The sequence below is a fragment of the Hyperoodon ampullatus genome (genome assembly GCF_949752795.1).
Source record: "Hyperoodon ampullatus genome assembly, chromosome: 3".
Taxonomy (NCBI): domain Eukaryota; kingdom Metazoa; phylum Chordata; class Mammalia; order Artiodactyla; family Ziphiidae; genus Hyperoodon; species Hyperoodon ampullatus.
The window spans coordinates 177,049,916-177,066,374 of record NC_136916.1 but is presented as its reverse complement, the minus strand read 5'-3'; the positions used below and the strand labels follow the sequence as shown (position 1 = coordinate 177,066,374).

General features: G+C 48.1%; 1 protein-coding gene across 1 annotated transcript; it reads left to right on the top strand.

Moving 5' to 3' along the window:
• Positions 1–1,128: 1,128 nt before the first annotated feature.
• On the top strand, positions 1,129–16,360 carry CINP (cyclin dependent kinase 2 interacting protein; the record flags this gene model as incomplete). The annotated part of the gene is made up of 6 exons (XM_079699216.1): positions 1,129–1,623; positions 1,707–1,776; positions 5,065–5,233; positions 8,968–9,097; positions 14,775–14,904; positions 15,830–16,360. 6 exons carry the CDS (start codon positions 1,129–1,131, stop codon positions 16,030–16,032), a joined length of 1,197 nt encoding a protein of 398 aa, XP_079555342.1. The 3' UTR covers positions 16,033–16,360.
• Between the last annotated feature and the right edge of the window lie 99 nt (positions 16,361–16,459).

Below are 16,459 nucleotides of genomic sequence, written 5' to 3'. Positions count from 1 at the left end.
AATGTGACAACAAAATCACTTAAACCTAACAAAAGCTACTTACTAGTCACTCCTTCAGAAGAGGACTTTCCTTATCCCACCACCAGTCTCCAAGCCAGTCCTGAAAACTCAAATAGAGCATCCCCTGTATCTATGCCTGCCGATTCTCAAGTTTGAAAGTTCCCTGAGGGCAGGGACTGGGTCTGTCTGGTCCACCACAGCATCCCTAGAAGCTGGTACTGTGGCTGGCATACAACAGGCCCCAAATAACTATCTGCTGAATGAACCAACAAGAGATGTTGGGGGAAAAAAAAAGCAAGGTCAGAGCTTTATCAAGGTACGTTGTAGCTGGGAGAGAGAAAGTATAACATGCCTTGCAGCTCCTTGCAGGAGTCACTGGTGACCACAAGGGCTACAGTGGCTTTATTCCCAGATTCTGCCCATGCTGGGATCTGGGTTTGGGGATTTCCAGAACTCCTTTCCTTAAAGTTCTCAAGACCTTGGCTACAAGGAGGAAGTCAACCCCAAGGGCAACTGATCACTCCAGCAGATAAGGCAAAGGTGCATCCATGCTGGTACCTCACACTCTGCGTACAAATGTTAACAGAAGCAACAGAACAGAATAAAATTCCTGAATCTCAGCGAGAAAGTGAGGAAGAACAAAGAGCAGGGAAGAGAAAAGGAAGCAGGGTACGCGGGTAAGGAGAGCGGGGGCTAGCCTTTATTGAAATGGACCGCGCGCCAGGCACCGTGCTGAGCAATTTCATCCTTCCACCAAGCCAGAGCTAGAAACTATTACCATCCCTACTTTACTGATGATGAACCTGAAGTTTAGTGAGACATCACTTGCCCTGAGCACACAGCTAGGAAGGCGCAGCGCTGTGAGCCGGGTCTGACTCGAGGGTATCCCACTCTTCAACCTGCACTCACTACTCTGTCTCTGAGGCCTTAAGGCAGGACTGGGAGACAAGTCGTTCATTTATCCATTTAACGAACACTTACTGAGCACCTACTGGGTACATGCCAAGGCGTGGTGCCAGGCGCTGGTGGGCGGATGAAGGGACGGGGACTGAGAGGGTCGGGGGATAGGACGCAGCGTCAATCGTAAGACCACGGAGCTCGGCGCCTCGGGCCGGCGGCGCAAAGGGGATGCAAGGGTGCGGCACAGGGGAGGGAAGGCGCGGAAGGGGGGGGGGCGAGCGAGCCGGGTCGCGTGGGGCGGAGGGCCCGCGGGAGGCGTCGGCCGACCCGCGGCGCCCAGGAGGGGTGGGCGACGACTACTCCCTCGGCGGACTGACAGCTTCTGCCGGGCAGGCAGCCCGGCGCTTCGTGTGCCATGGCATTCGGCCTCGGCCGTCCGGCACGGGCGAGACGGAGTCCGGGAAAGGGAGCGAAACGGGCAGTGAGACCCTGAGGCGAGGGAGGGTGGCCCAGGGGCTGCGTGAGCGGCGGCGGGAAGACCGAGGGAGGGGCGCGGGGCCGGGCAGCATCGTGGGCGGCGTCGCGGGACTCACCTCCCGCTGCAGCTCCTCCGGACTCTTCGGCCCGGCCGGGCCGGAGGAGGCAGGGATGAACTCCGAGCCGCGGGGACTGCCGGGAGCCCATTCCCTGGGAAACGGGGCCGGCACCGACGAGCGGCAGCTGGCACCGACGAGCGGCAGCTGGCTCCGCCGGCGGCTAGAGCGGCATAGCCTCAGGAGGCCGTGGGCGGGACGGAAGTGACGTAGGTGGACTTCCGGTGTGCGTGGGGCGGGGCTCCGGGTCTCTTTCCTGGGATCTCTGCTGCCGGCATGGAAGGTGCGTGAGAAGGGCAACTAGCCGCAGGCAGGGAGGGTACCAGTGTTATAGTTTGATCATCGGGCTGAATGGCGGTCCGTCCCTTGCCACAGCCCAGCCCAGCCCGCTGGCCCCGATCAGGCTCTGCGGTCGGCCCGGGAGTCAGTTTTGCCGAGCCTCGATTTTTTCATGTGCAGAACGAGATGATGCAAAGGAGTGTCAGCAGATCCTGACACTCAAATTGTAACTGTCGTTATAAATTAGCACCAGCGGAGCACTTTCCCTGAACTCCCCTCAGAATTCCCGGCCACAGAGCTTTCTGCTTGTAATAAAAGCTATCATTCAACGAGTGCTCGCTGTGCGCCAAGTCGTGTTCTAAGTACTTTCAGTGGATCAGCTCGTTTGAGGCGCACAGCGATCCCATGAAGTAACGTCAACAGGTGGGGAGTCGAGGCTCGGAAGGGATAAGTAACGTAGCCACTATGCTACTGCCCTGCCCTGTGATTGATAGCTGATCTCTTTCTCAGCTAGACTGTGAGTTTCTTGAAGTCAGAATATTGTTTTTGGTTCCTAAATATGTGCTGGGTATGGGTCAGACACGATGAGTCACATGTGGTCCTCGCCCGCAAGGAGCCCCTACTGGGGGAGGGAAACCCTTAGAAGATTATAATACAGGTGGTAAGAGCTTTTTCTCCATTTAACACATTCTAGTCAGCACGTACTACGTGCTGAGATTATGAGAGGGACCAAGACAGTCTTAGTCCCTACTCTGGTGGAACTTAAGAGTCTATCAAGGAACGTACTAGACATTAAACAAGCAAATGCACTACACTGGTGAGTGTCATGAATGAAGCTGAATGAAGTACAGGGTGTTCTAGATATACAGTGCAGTGAGTCCTTACCCAACCTGCGGATCCAGGAGGACTTCTTTGTGGAAGTGACTTTCTAAAAACCTACATCAGATCATGTCACTTCCCAACTCAAAGCTTACTGCTTGCTTTCCATTGACTTGGAATAAACCCAAACTTATTATCTTGGCCTATAAGTTTCTAGCTGTCTGACTGTCTCCTCTCTCCATTTCATTCTAGCCACACTGTTCTTGTTCTTTTTTCACACTCACCAAGCTCATTCTCACCTTAGGGCCCCTGCTGTTGACTTCTCATCATTCACGTTTCAGCCTAAATGACAACGTCTCAGGGGTTCACGCTAACACAAGACCCTGTTTTATTTTGTGGCACTTATGATCTAAACTGATGATCATCTAATTGTCTGTTATCCACCTCATCTTTGGAAAGTAAGTTCCATGAAAATGGTCCTGGTCTATCTAATTTAGTCACTTCAGCCCCCACAGCTGGCATAATGTAGGCACTTGGCGAATATTGGTTAGTTGTATAAGTAAAAAGTGAATGAAAAATCAATATGATATTTAAAAGTGGAGCTCCTAGGTAGCCTAAGGATGGGGGCTGGTTGTCAGGGGAACCAACCATGTGATTAGAGAGCTGGAACTTTCAGTCCCACCCCCCCAAACCCCCATCTCCAGCAAGGCAAGAGAGGCTGGAGGTTAAATCAGTCACCAATTGTCAGCCATTTAATCAATCCTGCCCATGTAAGGAAGCCTCCATAAAAAAAAGCAAAAGGTTGTGAGAGCTTCCATGTTGGTGAACAGGTGGAGACGCAGGGAGAGCGGCACTTGGAGAGAGCTTGTCAGCTCTGTACCCCTGCCCACGTACGTTACCCTATGCATCTCTTCCATCTGGCTCTTCCTAGTAATCTAGGAAGTAAAATGTTTTCCTGAGTTTTCTGTGAGCCACTCTAGCAAATTAATCAAACCCTAGGGAGGGGAGGGTCTTTGGAACCTCTGACCTATAGCTGGTAGGTCAGGAGCACAGGTGACAACCTGGATTTGAGACAGGTGTCTAAAGTGGAGGCGTGGGAGGAGTCTTACAGGACTGAGTCATTAACTTGTGGAATCTGATGCCATCTCCAGATAGATAGTGTCAGGATTGAATTTATTGCTTGGTGGTAGTGGGAAAAACACGTTGGAGAGGCCCTTGTGGTAATACACCCTATGCTGGATACTTGCCATGTGCCAGGCCCTCACACCCTCACAGCTTTACATATATGTATATGTTTTATTTGGGGGTTTTTTTGGCCATGCTGCGTGGCTTGTGGGATCTTAGTTTCCCTACCAAGGATCAAACCCACGCCCCCTGCAGTGGAAGCGTGTGGAGTCCTAACCACTGGACTGCCAAGGAATTCCCAGCTTCATATATATTACCTGATCTTCACATCAACTCTTTGTAGTAGATATATTTTATCGCCGTTTTACAGATAGTCACATCGAGGCTCTGAGAGGTTAACTAACTTAACCCAAGATTGTACAAATGGCAGTGACAGAGCTGGGATTCAAACCCAGTCATTCTGGTCTTCAGAGTCTAGACTCCAAACTATACCGCCATTGTGTGTCCTGGATTCCTTAAGGGGCCTCTCTCAGAATTTGGACCTTATCCTGTGGGCCATGAGAAGCCTTTGAAGGATTCTAAGTAGAGAAGAAGAGAGGGCACAGGAGGGCTGGGAGGGCCCAAACAGCCTGAGTGGTCTGGGTGTTGCTTCCCACAGGAGCTGGGATCTGGGTGAGTCCTGGGGTATGGGCAGCATTAGCCCGAGGAAGGAAAGAGCTTTCTAGCAGAGAGAACTGCACATGCAAAGGACTTTTCAAGAGCTGCCAGTAGTTGACTTTAGCTAGAGATCGAGGGGCTTCAAGTTCGGGGTTGAGGTGAGTGTTGAGGCAGAGAAGGAGCCAGGTCCTGAAGGACTTTGGACCTCCTCCTGCATTCCTAGCGTGGAGATCATCACTGCATCTCTGGGGTTCAGCCTTGTCAGTGTGTTGGAGTGATGAGCTCTGGTGACCCACAAAGCTCTGAGCAAACGTCAGGTATCAAATTTCCAGAGACTGGAGAATGGGCACGGTAAGGCAGGGGCATCGGAGCCTCACGGGGAAAGTCACAGCTCCACCTCCTTCCCAACCTTTGAAAGTGGTCAGAGTGCTCGGGGTAAAACTTTGTGGAGCCGTTAAGCTTCGAGAGGATTCGTATATCTGGTGAGACCTAAAAACATAAAAACAATTCTGTTTTGTCTTGTTGCAGGGACTTTCACATTCATCCACACGTCTTCATTTCCACGATGTGTTTTGTCCAGTGGATGTAGTGTCGCTGATAGTTTTACTGTTGCAAATTAGAACAGTTTGGGGTTTCCCCCCAACTGTGATCATGAATTTCATAATATTATGTTTCTTTTGCTCCCTATCAGCAAAGACTCTTGGAAGTGCAACGCCCAGAAAACCTGTCTTGTCTGTCAGTGCAAGGAAAATTAAGGACAATGCAGCCGACTGGCATAATTTAATCCTGAAATGGGAAGCCCTCAATGATGGAGGTTTTGCTACTGCAAATAATATTGCCAACCTGAAAATCAGTTTATTGTAAGTACCTACAAAGTGTGCTCTGTGTGCTTCACCCTTAATGACGGGGCAGAAATTTCATGGCAGTCTTTTAGAATGGGAAGGGTAGTCTTCCCTTCATGGAACATGGATAAATTATATAAAGCGAAAAAGCGAGGGATAAAATGATGCATGCAAGTATGAACTGTGTGTGTACATTTTAAATGCAAAATTATACTACAAATTGTTCATGGTTACATCTGTATATATAATTATTAAAATGGATTGGAAGGATACAGACTCAGTTCATGACACTGGTATCTGCTAGGAAGAAGTTATCACTTCATAATGCTGCATTTTATTTCTGTGGTATTGTGATTTACAGTAAAAAAAAATATATGTTTGGTCTTTGTCCCTGTTCCTGACACACGGCTCTTAACACCCTTACAATTTCCTTAGGGATATGAGCAATGGGAGAATCTTCAGTTATGCTGAGATTCGTTCTTTTGTTCTCCGGTTCCTGGAATAGCTCCAGAGTGATAAAGGGGAAAGGGGTCTCCTGTTATCATAACAAGCCCCTTTCTACCACATCTGAGATCGTGTTAATGAGGGGGCTTCTGGAAAACCCTATGGAGGGAGGCAGTAACCACGGGACTGGAGTTGGCGCTATCAGCCCCACCCCCTTACCTCACCTCTAGGGGGGTGAGAAGGGCTGGAAGTTGAATTAATCACCGATGGCCAATCACTTAATCAATCATGCCTTCATAATGAAGCCTCCGTAAAAACCCAAAAGGATGGGGGTTTAGAGAGCTTCTGGCTTGGGGAACCAGAACGCTTCCATGTGCCTGAAGGGAAACGTACCCCAGACTCCTCAGGGTCAGAAGCTCCTTTGCCCGACCTTCCAGACCTTGCCTTGAGTACCTCTTGTCTACAGGTATATGAATAAAGGATATGAATAAAGGATATTGGTATCCTTTAATATTCTTTGTAATAAACCAGTAGTCTAGAAAGTAAACTGTTTTCCTGAGTCCTGTGAGCTGGTCTAGCAAATTAATTGAACCCAAGGAGGGGGTCATGGGAACTTCCAATTGACAGCTGGTCCATCCTAAGCACAGGTAACAAGCTGAACTTGTGATTGGTGTCTGAAGTTGAGACGGGGACAGTCTTGCGGGACAGAGCCCCTAACCTGTGGGATCTGATGCTGTCTCTGGTAGATAGTATCAGGATTGAGTTACATTGTAAGACACCCAGCTGGTGTCCGGAGAACCTGAGAATTGCTTGGTGTGGAGAACCGCCCCCCTCCCTTTGATGACCAGGTGTCAGAAGTACAGAGGGGTATTCAGAGCAGAGGAGACACACAGGAGCATGTTTTCCCTTAGCAAGTTCTTCTAAAAAGACAAAGGAGTACAGATTGCCAACAAACAAACACATGAAAGAATGCTCAACATCATTAATCATTGGAGAAATGCAAATCAAAACTACAATGAGATATCATCTCACACCAGTCAGAATGACCATCATCAAAAAATCTAGAAACAATAAATGTTGGAGAGGGTGTGGAGAAAAGGGAACCCTCTTGCACTGTTGGTGGGAATGTAAATTGATACAGCGACTATGGAGAACAGTATGGAGGTTCCTTAAAAAACTACAAATAGAACTACCATACGACCCAGCAATCCCACTACTGGGCATATACCCTGAGAAAACCATAATTCAAAAAGAGTCATGTACCAAAATGTTCATTGCAGCTCTAATTACAATAGCCAGGACATGGAAGCAACCTAAGTGTCCACCAACAGATGAATGGGTAAAGAAGATGTGGCACATATATACAATGGAATATTACTCAGCCATAAAAAGAAACGAAATTGATTTATTTATAGTGAGGTGGATGGACCTGGAGTCTCTCATACAGAGTGAAGCAAGTCAGAAAGAGAAAGACAAATACCGTATGCTAACACATATATATGGAATCTAAGAAAAAAAAATGTCATGAAGAGCCTAGAGGTAGGACAGGAATAAAGACACAGACCTACTAGAGAATGGACTTGAGGATATGGGTGGGGAAGGGGAAGCTGTGACAAAGTGAGAGAGTGGCATGGACATATATACACTACCAAACGTAAAATAGATAGCTAGTGGGAAGCAGCCACATGGCACAGGGAGATCAGCTCGGTAGTTTGTGACCACCTAGAGGGGTGGGATAGGGAGGGTGGGAGGGAGGGAGACACAAGAGGGAAGAGAGGGCTTCCATGGTGGCACAGTGGTTGAGAGTCCGCCTGCCGATGCAGGGGACACGGGTTCATGCCCTGGTCCAGGAAGATCCCACATGCCGCTGAGCGGCTAGGCCCGTGAGCCATGGCCGCTGAGCCTGCGCGTCTGGAGCCTGTGCTCCGCAACGGGAGAGGCCACAACAGTGAGAAGCCCGCGTACCGCAAAAAAAAAAAAAAAAAAAAAAAGAGGGAAGAGATATGGGAACATATGTATACGTATAACTGATTCACTTTGTTGTAAAGCAAAAACTAACACACCATTGTAAAGCAATTATACTCCAATAAAGATGTTAAAAAAAAAAGACAAAAGAGTTATAAAAAAAACTGTTGGCAGTTGCCAATTCTAATTGGAAGATTTGCTTTACTGTTCTTGCACTTTCCTATATATATGTTTTTGTTTTTTTAATCAGCTTTGCTTATGCAAGGCCTCAAAAAATTTAAGCAAGATTCAAGCTTGTTCCTACCCACGAGAATCTTTAGTAAAATGTGAAAGATTTATATGATCTGAAGAGAAACGTAAGTATGGATCTATATATGTGTAGTTCTTTTTGTGTTTTTTGTTTTTTTCTTTTGCAGTACGTGGGCCTCTCACTGTTGTGGCCTCTCACGCTACGGAGCACAGGCTCCGGACGCGCAGGCCCAGCGGCCATGGCTCACGGGCCCAGCCGCTCCGTGGCATTGGGATCTTCCCAGACCGGGGCACGAACCCGTGTCCCCTGCATCAGCAGGCGGACTCTCAACCACTGCGCCACCAGAGAAACCCCTATATGTGTGTAGTTTTAATTTCTCAAAGTTGTAATTATATATTTGTTTATCTTTGTCTACTGGCCAGAGTCTGGAGTCTTAACTTTCTGGGCCCCTGGCTCTTTCCAGTTCTTTCAAACACATCACACACGTCGGCCCTCTGCCGCCTTTTCCTGCTCAGCAAGTTCCATGAAACAGTTCTTACCTTACTGCATAAGATGCTCTCTGATATTTTCTATCCTAATGTTTAATTTTTTTCCTTAAATTTCTTTTTTTTTTTTTTGGCCGTGCCGCACATCATGTGGGATCTTAGTTCCCCGACCAGGGATCCAGCCCATGTCCCCTGCAGTGGAAGCACAGAGTTTCAACCACTGAACCACCAGGGAAGTCCCTAATTTTGTTCCTTAATTGTTGATTGTGGCCCCACTAGATTAATTTCAGGAGCTGTGGGTCACAGCCTTCCGTTTACAAAACGCATTCCTAGCTGGTGGATTCTGAGGAAATGATCTGTGTCTTACCTGCTGAGGATGCCACAGGGCTGGATTGAATTGACTTGTTCTAGGGCAGAACTGAGTAGCGGATGGACATATTTGTTGTATATATAAATAACATGTAAACATGATGACGTGAAACGACGCCAATGAAAAAAGTCGATGATGACATAAGTACATGGATATTGAGTTCTCAAGCGTTCATCACAAGGAAATGCGGCGAGCCTGTGGAGTGTATTTTGTTCCCACTCTTTTCCATCTTGTCCAGGAGCAAAAACACGGTAGGATTAGAGAGCAGCAGCCTGGCTTCTGATGAAAATGCAGAAAAGGAGCACCCAGAGTACAGCAGGGAGCTCGAGATGCTGTGCGAGGGGCTGCAGACCACCCTGGATGCTTTGGTAAGGTGCAGGGATCCTCGGGTGTCGCGGTTGCACAAGCGCCTCGCGGCGTTCCACGTGGTTGGTCGTGCCTTCCTTCACCAAGCTTTCGTTTTTCCTTCCTCAACCTCCTCCATTGGTCTCTCTTGCTCTACGTGTCCCATAAATCTTATTTCCCAAGAGGCTGTCCTAGACCTTGGTTCTTTTGGTCCTGTGTGTTGCCAGGGCAATTTCACGCACCCCCAGGCTCCACAGGATGTGTGTCAGGCTTTGGGGACCCTGCAGGCACTCTCACCTCTACTCAGCGATGGTACGGAGGCTAGTGGGTGCGGCTGTGTCCCCATAAAACTCTATTTATGGATGCTGAACTTTGCATTTCAGATAATTTTCACGTGTCACAAAATATTCTGCTTTTGATTTTTTTTTTCAACCACTTAAAAATGTAAAACCCATTCTTAGCTCAAGGGACACACAGAAATAGGCTTTGAGCTGGATTGGGCCTGTGAGCCTTGATCTCGCACATAAGCGATGCTCTTATATGTTTGTTTAACTAAAGTCTGGGTGTCAGTACCCACCATGCTGGCCACCACATGTGCACGAAACACCTCATCTCAACCAGACACAGGAATAAGGTTTTGCACATCTTTGAACTAACTAACTAAAGCTTCCCACAAACATAGAAACTCTGTATCGTTTAACCTTTCTTTTTGGGGGGGGAGTACGCGGGCCTCTCACTGTTGTGGCCTCTCCCGTTGCGGAGCACAGGCTCCGGACGCACAGGCTCAGCGGCCATGGCTCAGGGCCCCAGGCGCTCCGCGGCATGTGGGATCTTCCCGGACCGGGGCATGAACCCGTGTCCCCTGCATTGGCAGGCGGACTCTCAACCACTGCGCCACCAGGGAAGCCCCCGTTTAACCTTTCTTGATGGAAATGTTTCAAATGTTTTACATGCTTCCTTGCCTTTTTAAACAGAATATGTCAAATATAATTGTATTTCTTCAAGATACCACTTATTCAAAGTTAAGGTTCCACATATTATGAGACAGACTATAGGTTTAAGAATTTTTCAGGAAGAAGCTCTGCCCTTTTAAACATCACATCCATTGTAAGATGTAATGGTTTCTGAAACATTAAAATGAGAAAAATAAATAGTGCATTGAGAACATTTTGATGATTTAGCCTTTTCTTTGATTGAAATGCAATACTGTCTTCAGGATATTTTGCTGTGTATGGGGCTATTTGTCTCCTCTAAATAAATGATTAGGTTTTTGTAGTTGTCCCGTCTGTTTTGTGATGCTGCCTTCGGGTTGTACTGTGATAAGAAACACTTGCGCCCCTGCCCAGGCTCTCCACCTGGTGCTCAAGCAGGAACAAGACAGGCCTGGGTCATCAGTCACTTTGTTTTAAGCCCCACTCACAGGAAGGCTGGAGGATAAGGTGTGTGGGCTTGGTGTTTTCTTTGTTTTATCTCCAGGTTCACAGCTGTGTCTCCAGTAGTTGAGTTCTAGACCTAGACTTCTGGACCAGTAGAGAATTAACACAGGCAGAGTAATCAATCGAAATTTCCAGAACGACCCAATTGAAAACTGACCACATGTATGTTTTTTCCCCAAATTAACCCATTTGATTATGGCAAGTGGTTTTGTTTGGACCAAGCATGGGCACACATATTGCTTGAAAGAAAAGAAACTGAATGGCTAAGTTCCTATATTGAAATACTTTATTTATTTACTTCCTGGCCACACTTAGCTTTTTTTAAATTAATTAATTAATCTATTTATTTATTTATTTATTTTTGGCTGCTTTGGGTCTTCGTTGCTGCGCATGGGCTCTCTCTAGTTGCGACGAGTGGGGGCTACTCTTCCTTGTGGTGCGTGGGCCTCTCATTGCGGTGGCTTCTCTTGCTGCAGAGCACGGGCTCTAGGTGCGTGGGCTTCAGTAGTTGTAGTACACGGGCTCAGTAGTTGTGGCTCGTGGGCTCTAGAGTGCAGGCTCAGTAGTTGTGGCACATGGGCTTAGTTGCTCCGTGACATGTGGGATCTTTCTAGACCAGGGCTCAAACCCGTGTCCCCTGCATTGGCAGGTGGATTCTTAACAACTGCGCCACTAGGGAAGTCCCACACTTAGCTTTTAATTGTCAATTTTTGTTGTTGTTGTTTCACTGAAGTATAGTTGATTTCCAGTGTTGTGTTAGTTTCTGGTGTACAGCAAAGTGATTCAGTTAGACATATAAATACATATTCTTTCTCATATCCTTTTCCATTATGGTTTATTACGGGATATTGAATATAGTTCCCTGTGTATACTGAAATACTTTAAACAGCCAACAGAGTTAAACACACGATGCTGGGCTCGGTCGTTTGTCGTTAGATGTGGCAACACTCCCACCAGAACCTCTGCATCCGTGACCTTCCGTCTTCCTTTCTGGCATAAAACATTTCACAGAATCCCCAAACTGGGTTAAAATGAGAAACACTTTTGCCATATACTAATGTGACTTTTATAAAATGTGAAAACCCTGGGAAGGGTTTTGTTTCTAAATGCCATTTGGCTTTCTTTAGTTCACAAGTCCTCATTTATAACTCTATACATATGCACACCTCATTAGGGAGGAGCGTCTGCGCGGGCCGAGGAGGAAGAGGCATTTTGCCTTCTGTTTCAGGCATGTCAGGAAGGACTGGCTGGTTTTACTTGTCCATCCTTGGTTCTCCCCATCCTTAAGTGGCTGTCTGCTACCACGGGACCCCTTCCTCAGTCCCACTGACCCGTACGGAGGAGGGATGGCCTGGGAGGGTGTTAGGAGGTAGAGTCAAGGTCCAGAACATCCAGCCAGCGGCTTGATGGACTGAACAGTAACAGGTGACACGTCCTGTCCCTGGTCCCTCTACCCACAGCACGGGTCCAGGGTGAGGAGGCGTGGCCTGGCAGGGCAGCTGAAAGTGGCTGCAAGGTTTTAGGTGACCGCGTGCCCATAGTGACCTGAGTTCCCGAGGTCTTCAGACAAAGCCTGAGCTGACCACGGGTGCTAGTTGTCAGGCCCCAAAGTTCTGCTCCAGTGAATTTATTCTATTTTAAAGTGGTTTGAGGGACTTCCCTGGCAGTCCAGTGGTTAAGACTCTGCACTTTCACTGCCAGGGGTCTGGGTTCGATCTCTGGTCGGGGAACTAAGATCCCACAAGCCATACAGCGTGGCCAAAATATAAAGTAAAATAAAGTGATTTGAGAATTACGTCTCATTCTTAGGTTCAAAACCAATGTTGATGTTATAAGAATATTGATATTATTTTTCCTATTTTCCTCCATCCTTTAGAGAGAATGGTTTCCCAGACTTGACTTTGTCTTGAATCTGACATTGGTAGAGGGTGGAGGCACCCTTGTACCTAAGCTGGACGAACATCTCGAGGTGTGGGCTGTTGGCTTTGGGAGGGGACGTGGAGCTGAGAGCGTGTCCAGCTGCTGTCACTTTAGGGCTGCACGTGCGTGAGACTTTGGTATCGTCATTGATGGATGAGCCCCAGCATGGGGCTGGCACCTCTGGCCCAGCGGTGTCAAGCCTCCAGGATTTTCTTGCCTCTCCTGACCTTCATCAGCTTTTCTTAGCATTAGGTAGAGCTGCTGCAGGACACAGAGGAGAGAGCTTAGGATTGGGTGTCAAGAGACTTGGGCTCGGAAAGCGTGATATCAAGTCCTGGCCTTGTCCTTCCCTAGCTCAGCAACCTTGAGAGTTTTCCCACCTGTGGTACGGAAATGAGGAGTCCTGCCTCTCGGGGTTGGGTCAAGTGAAATATCGAACCTGGAAAGATTTGGGAAAGGAGTCTAGTCCTTTAAAAATGAATGTTTGCTAAATTTAGTGCATGCCTCTTCAGATGTAATTGGAGGGTGGTTAAAGGACTAAGTGCAAGGAATTAAGATTTTGGCAATTTATTTATCTTTGCTTATACCCCCTGTGTACATAAAGCTAACTCCATACTTAGGACCTAGACTTGTGGTCTTAGTAGACCCATGCTACTGATATCTGGAATCTTTGTTATGTCACCCATTTGTTTTACTTAACAAACCCTTACGTAGCTCTGACCAGGTGTCCACAAGTACTAACTTAGTCTCCCGACCCCCTGTGGAAGCAGGCACTTTGTGCTGCAGCACGGAGCCTGGCGTACACTGAGGCACCGTCCGTGTCACGTCCTCACCATTTCCTTCCTGTGTGAAGTGTGTAGGGCTGCCTTTCGTTATTACCATTTATAAACAAGGAAACAAGCCTCAAAGAGGTTTCAGTAAACTGGAAAAAGAGCAGGACCCTGTGGGGCTCCTGGGCACAGAAGCCTTTCCATCCCCCGTTTCTTGTTTGTAGACAGGACTCCAGCCTCCATGACCTTTCCTGAGTTCCAAAGGGCAGGTTCAAACAGTTGCTGAGCAAAGGAAGAGCAGCCAAGAAACCACCTGAGGCAAGATTAAAGACCAGAGAAGCTCATTAAGATTAGAAGAGGGGAGCTTCCCTGGTGGCGCAGTGGTTGGGAGTCTGCCTGCCGATGCAGGGGACGCGGGTTCGGGGCGGGTTCGTGCCCCGGTCCGGGAAGATCCCACATGCCACGGAGCGGCTGGGCCCGTGAGCCATGGCCGCTGAGCCTGCACGTCTGGAGCCTGTGCTCCGCAATGGGAGAGGCCACAACAGTGAGAGGCCCGCGTACCACAAAAAAAAAAGATTAGGAGAGGACCACCTGAGACCGGATTAAAGGAGTGCAGGCCCCACACACACTCCAGTCTTATCAGCACCTCCACCCTTGAACTGTTGCTATAAAACCCCTCATCAAATCCTCCTGGGTTGGGGACACATAGGTTTTCAGGGCAGGAGCCTGCTGTGTCCCCCTTTGCCTGACAAAGCAATAAAGCTATTCTTTCCTACTTCACCCAAAACTCTGTCTCCGAGATTTGACTCGACACTGGTGCACAGAGGCCAAGCTTTTGGCATTAAACTCAAAGGCAGTTCATAAGAGTCAGAAATGAGGGACTTCCCTGGTTGGTACAGTGGTTAAGAATCCGCCTGCCAAGGCAGGGGACGCGGGTTTGATCCCTGGTGTCCAGGAAGATCCCACATGCCACGGAGCAACTAAGCCCGTGCGCCACAACTACTGAGCCTGCGCTCTAGAGCCCGCAAGCCACAACTACAGAGCCGGTGCGCCTAGATCCTATGCTCCACAACAAGAGAAGCCACTGCAATGAGAAGTCCACGCACGGCAATGAAGAGTAGCCCCCGCGCGCAGCAACGAAGACCCAACGCAGCCAAAGATTAATCAATTAATTAATTAATTAAAGAAAAAAGAGTCAGAAATGAGCTCATTTAATGCCTCTTCTCCTCTCATTCCATAAAAGCGAGAGCCTGCCTTGCCACCCCTCCAGGTCTTTGGTGCTAAAAAATTAGTGATGTTCGGAAATCTTAATGAAGCAGGACCCAGCACGCTTCCTCTTCTCCAGCACTGGAGATGTGGGCTTTATTACTGAAGTAATCCAAATTAGTGAACTCGTAGCAAGTGTCAGTCTCCTTCTCCCTGGAAATTTGCTGCACATGGAGTTAACGGTGTTGGATCATTGGACTTACGATCTCAACAGACTTACATTTCTTAGCTTTGAAATCTTAAGAGTTATTGAATCTAAGACAGGATTTCAAATAATAATCTCATATTCTAAATTAATATCTTTTCAGACCAAAATACAGTTGAAAATGGAAAAGCTGTCTTCCACTACCAAGGGGATTTGTGAACTAGAAGATTTCCATTACAGGGAGGAGAGAAGACGGCCCCCCCTGTTCCACACGTGGCCCACAGCCTATTTTTGTAAGTAGTTCTTTCTGCATTGATTTTCAAGGGTAGGTTATGAGAGCATTTGGTGTCATTTAGATCTGGCCCTCTAAGAAGTTGACAGGCTTTGAAATTCAACTGAAGAGGATCCATTGGGAAGGAAGGAGATGAGGACGTCTTAGAGGAGTGTTTCTTCTTGCCTTTAATTACCTACTAATCAGCAAAGAATATTAAATGTAATTAGAGACCCATGAAGCAAGTTGCCATTATTAGCCCTTTAAGGCCAACGGGGAGAATGCACTTTGCCTCCTCTGTAGAGGCAGAAATCTCGTTTTTGTTTTTCAAGAAGGATGGGTTTTTGCTTTTTGTTTTGTTTTATTTAAAAAGTACATGGGGGGGGGGTCCCTTCAGCCCGCCCCATGGAAGAAGACTGCTGGGAAAACAAGCTCCATTACTGAAATAAGCTGTGAGGTAAGGGCCGTTTTTTTGCTTTATTAGTTTAAAAGAAGGACTAAGCTATTTGATGTTGCTCTGAGACTTAAATAAGGGGGAAAATCACCTAATGTAACGTGTTTATGGAACACCGTCAGTTTGAGGTCAGTCTGCTATGTATAATGATTGCCAGTTCCTAAGAGTCGAGTGGAAAGGTAACAGGTACTTTCTAATTTCATGACACTTGTTTACCATGTTATGTGATTCTGATCTGCACTGGTTGGAGCCCTTCTTCCTCTTGTGCTGTCGCTGACTCTAGCTTTTAAGGAGGAGCTTTGCAAAGTCCCTGGCTGTCCAGTGGTTAAGACTCAGTGCTTTCACTTCGGAGGGTGCGGGTTCCACCCCTGGTCTGGGAATTAAGGTCCCGCAAGCTGCGCAGCGTGGCCAAAAAAAAAAAGTGGCGGGTCTTCCCTAGTCAAGGGTACCCCCTTGAATGCCACTGTTCAAGGACGGCTCGCGTTCCTTTCAGACGAGGTCTCCCGCAAGCTCTCCGACATGTACGGCCGGGAGCTCCGCCTGAAGCGCACCGTCGTGGAGCAGCTGGCGCACACGGCCGACCGTGACCTGGCCCTGAGCTACCTGTCCATGTGGCTGCACCAGCCCTACCTGGAGGGCGACAGCAGGCTGCTTCTGGAAAGCATGCTGCTTGAAACCGGGCACCGAGAGCTGTGACCTCCCAACGCGGCTCCGCGCTCCTCCAGGCTCTGGACCTCAGCTTCTGCAGCTCCCACGGCGGACGGTCTTTCGGGTGGGCCCTGTGCCGCACCCCAATCACGCCCTGTGTCGCACCCCGGGGTCATGGCCCCTGCCGCAACCCGGGATCACACCCTGTGCTCTGGCACAGCCACCCACTGACCTTAGGATCTTCCAGACCTGATCATTTCACCAGCTCTGCGGTTATCACTGCTGCCTGCCATCCACCACTCAGCGTCATCTGCACCTATTGTGAATGTGTCACTATGAAGACTTCTGCCCGAAATAAATGAGTTCCTCAACAGAATGACTAAGTGATCTTGTTCTTGTAAATTAGGTGTATTTTACATAGATTACATTTATTTAGAAAATCCCTGGTTTAATATTTTTGCGTACTGTTTAAACT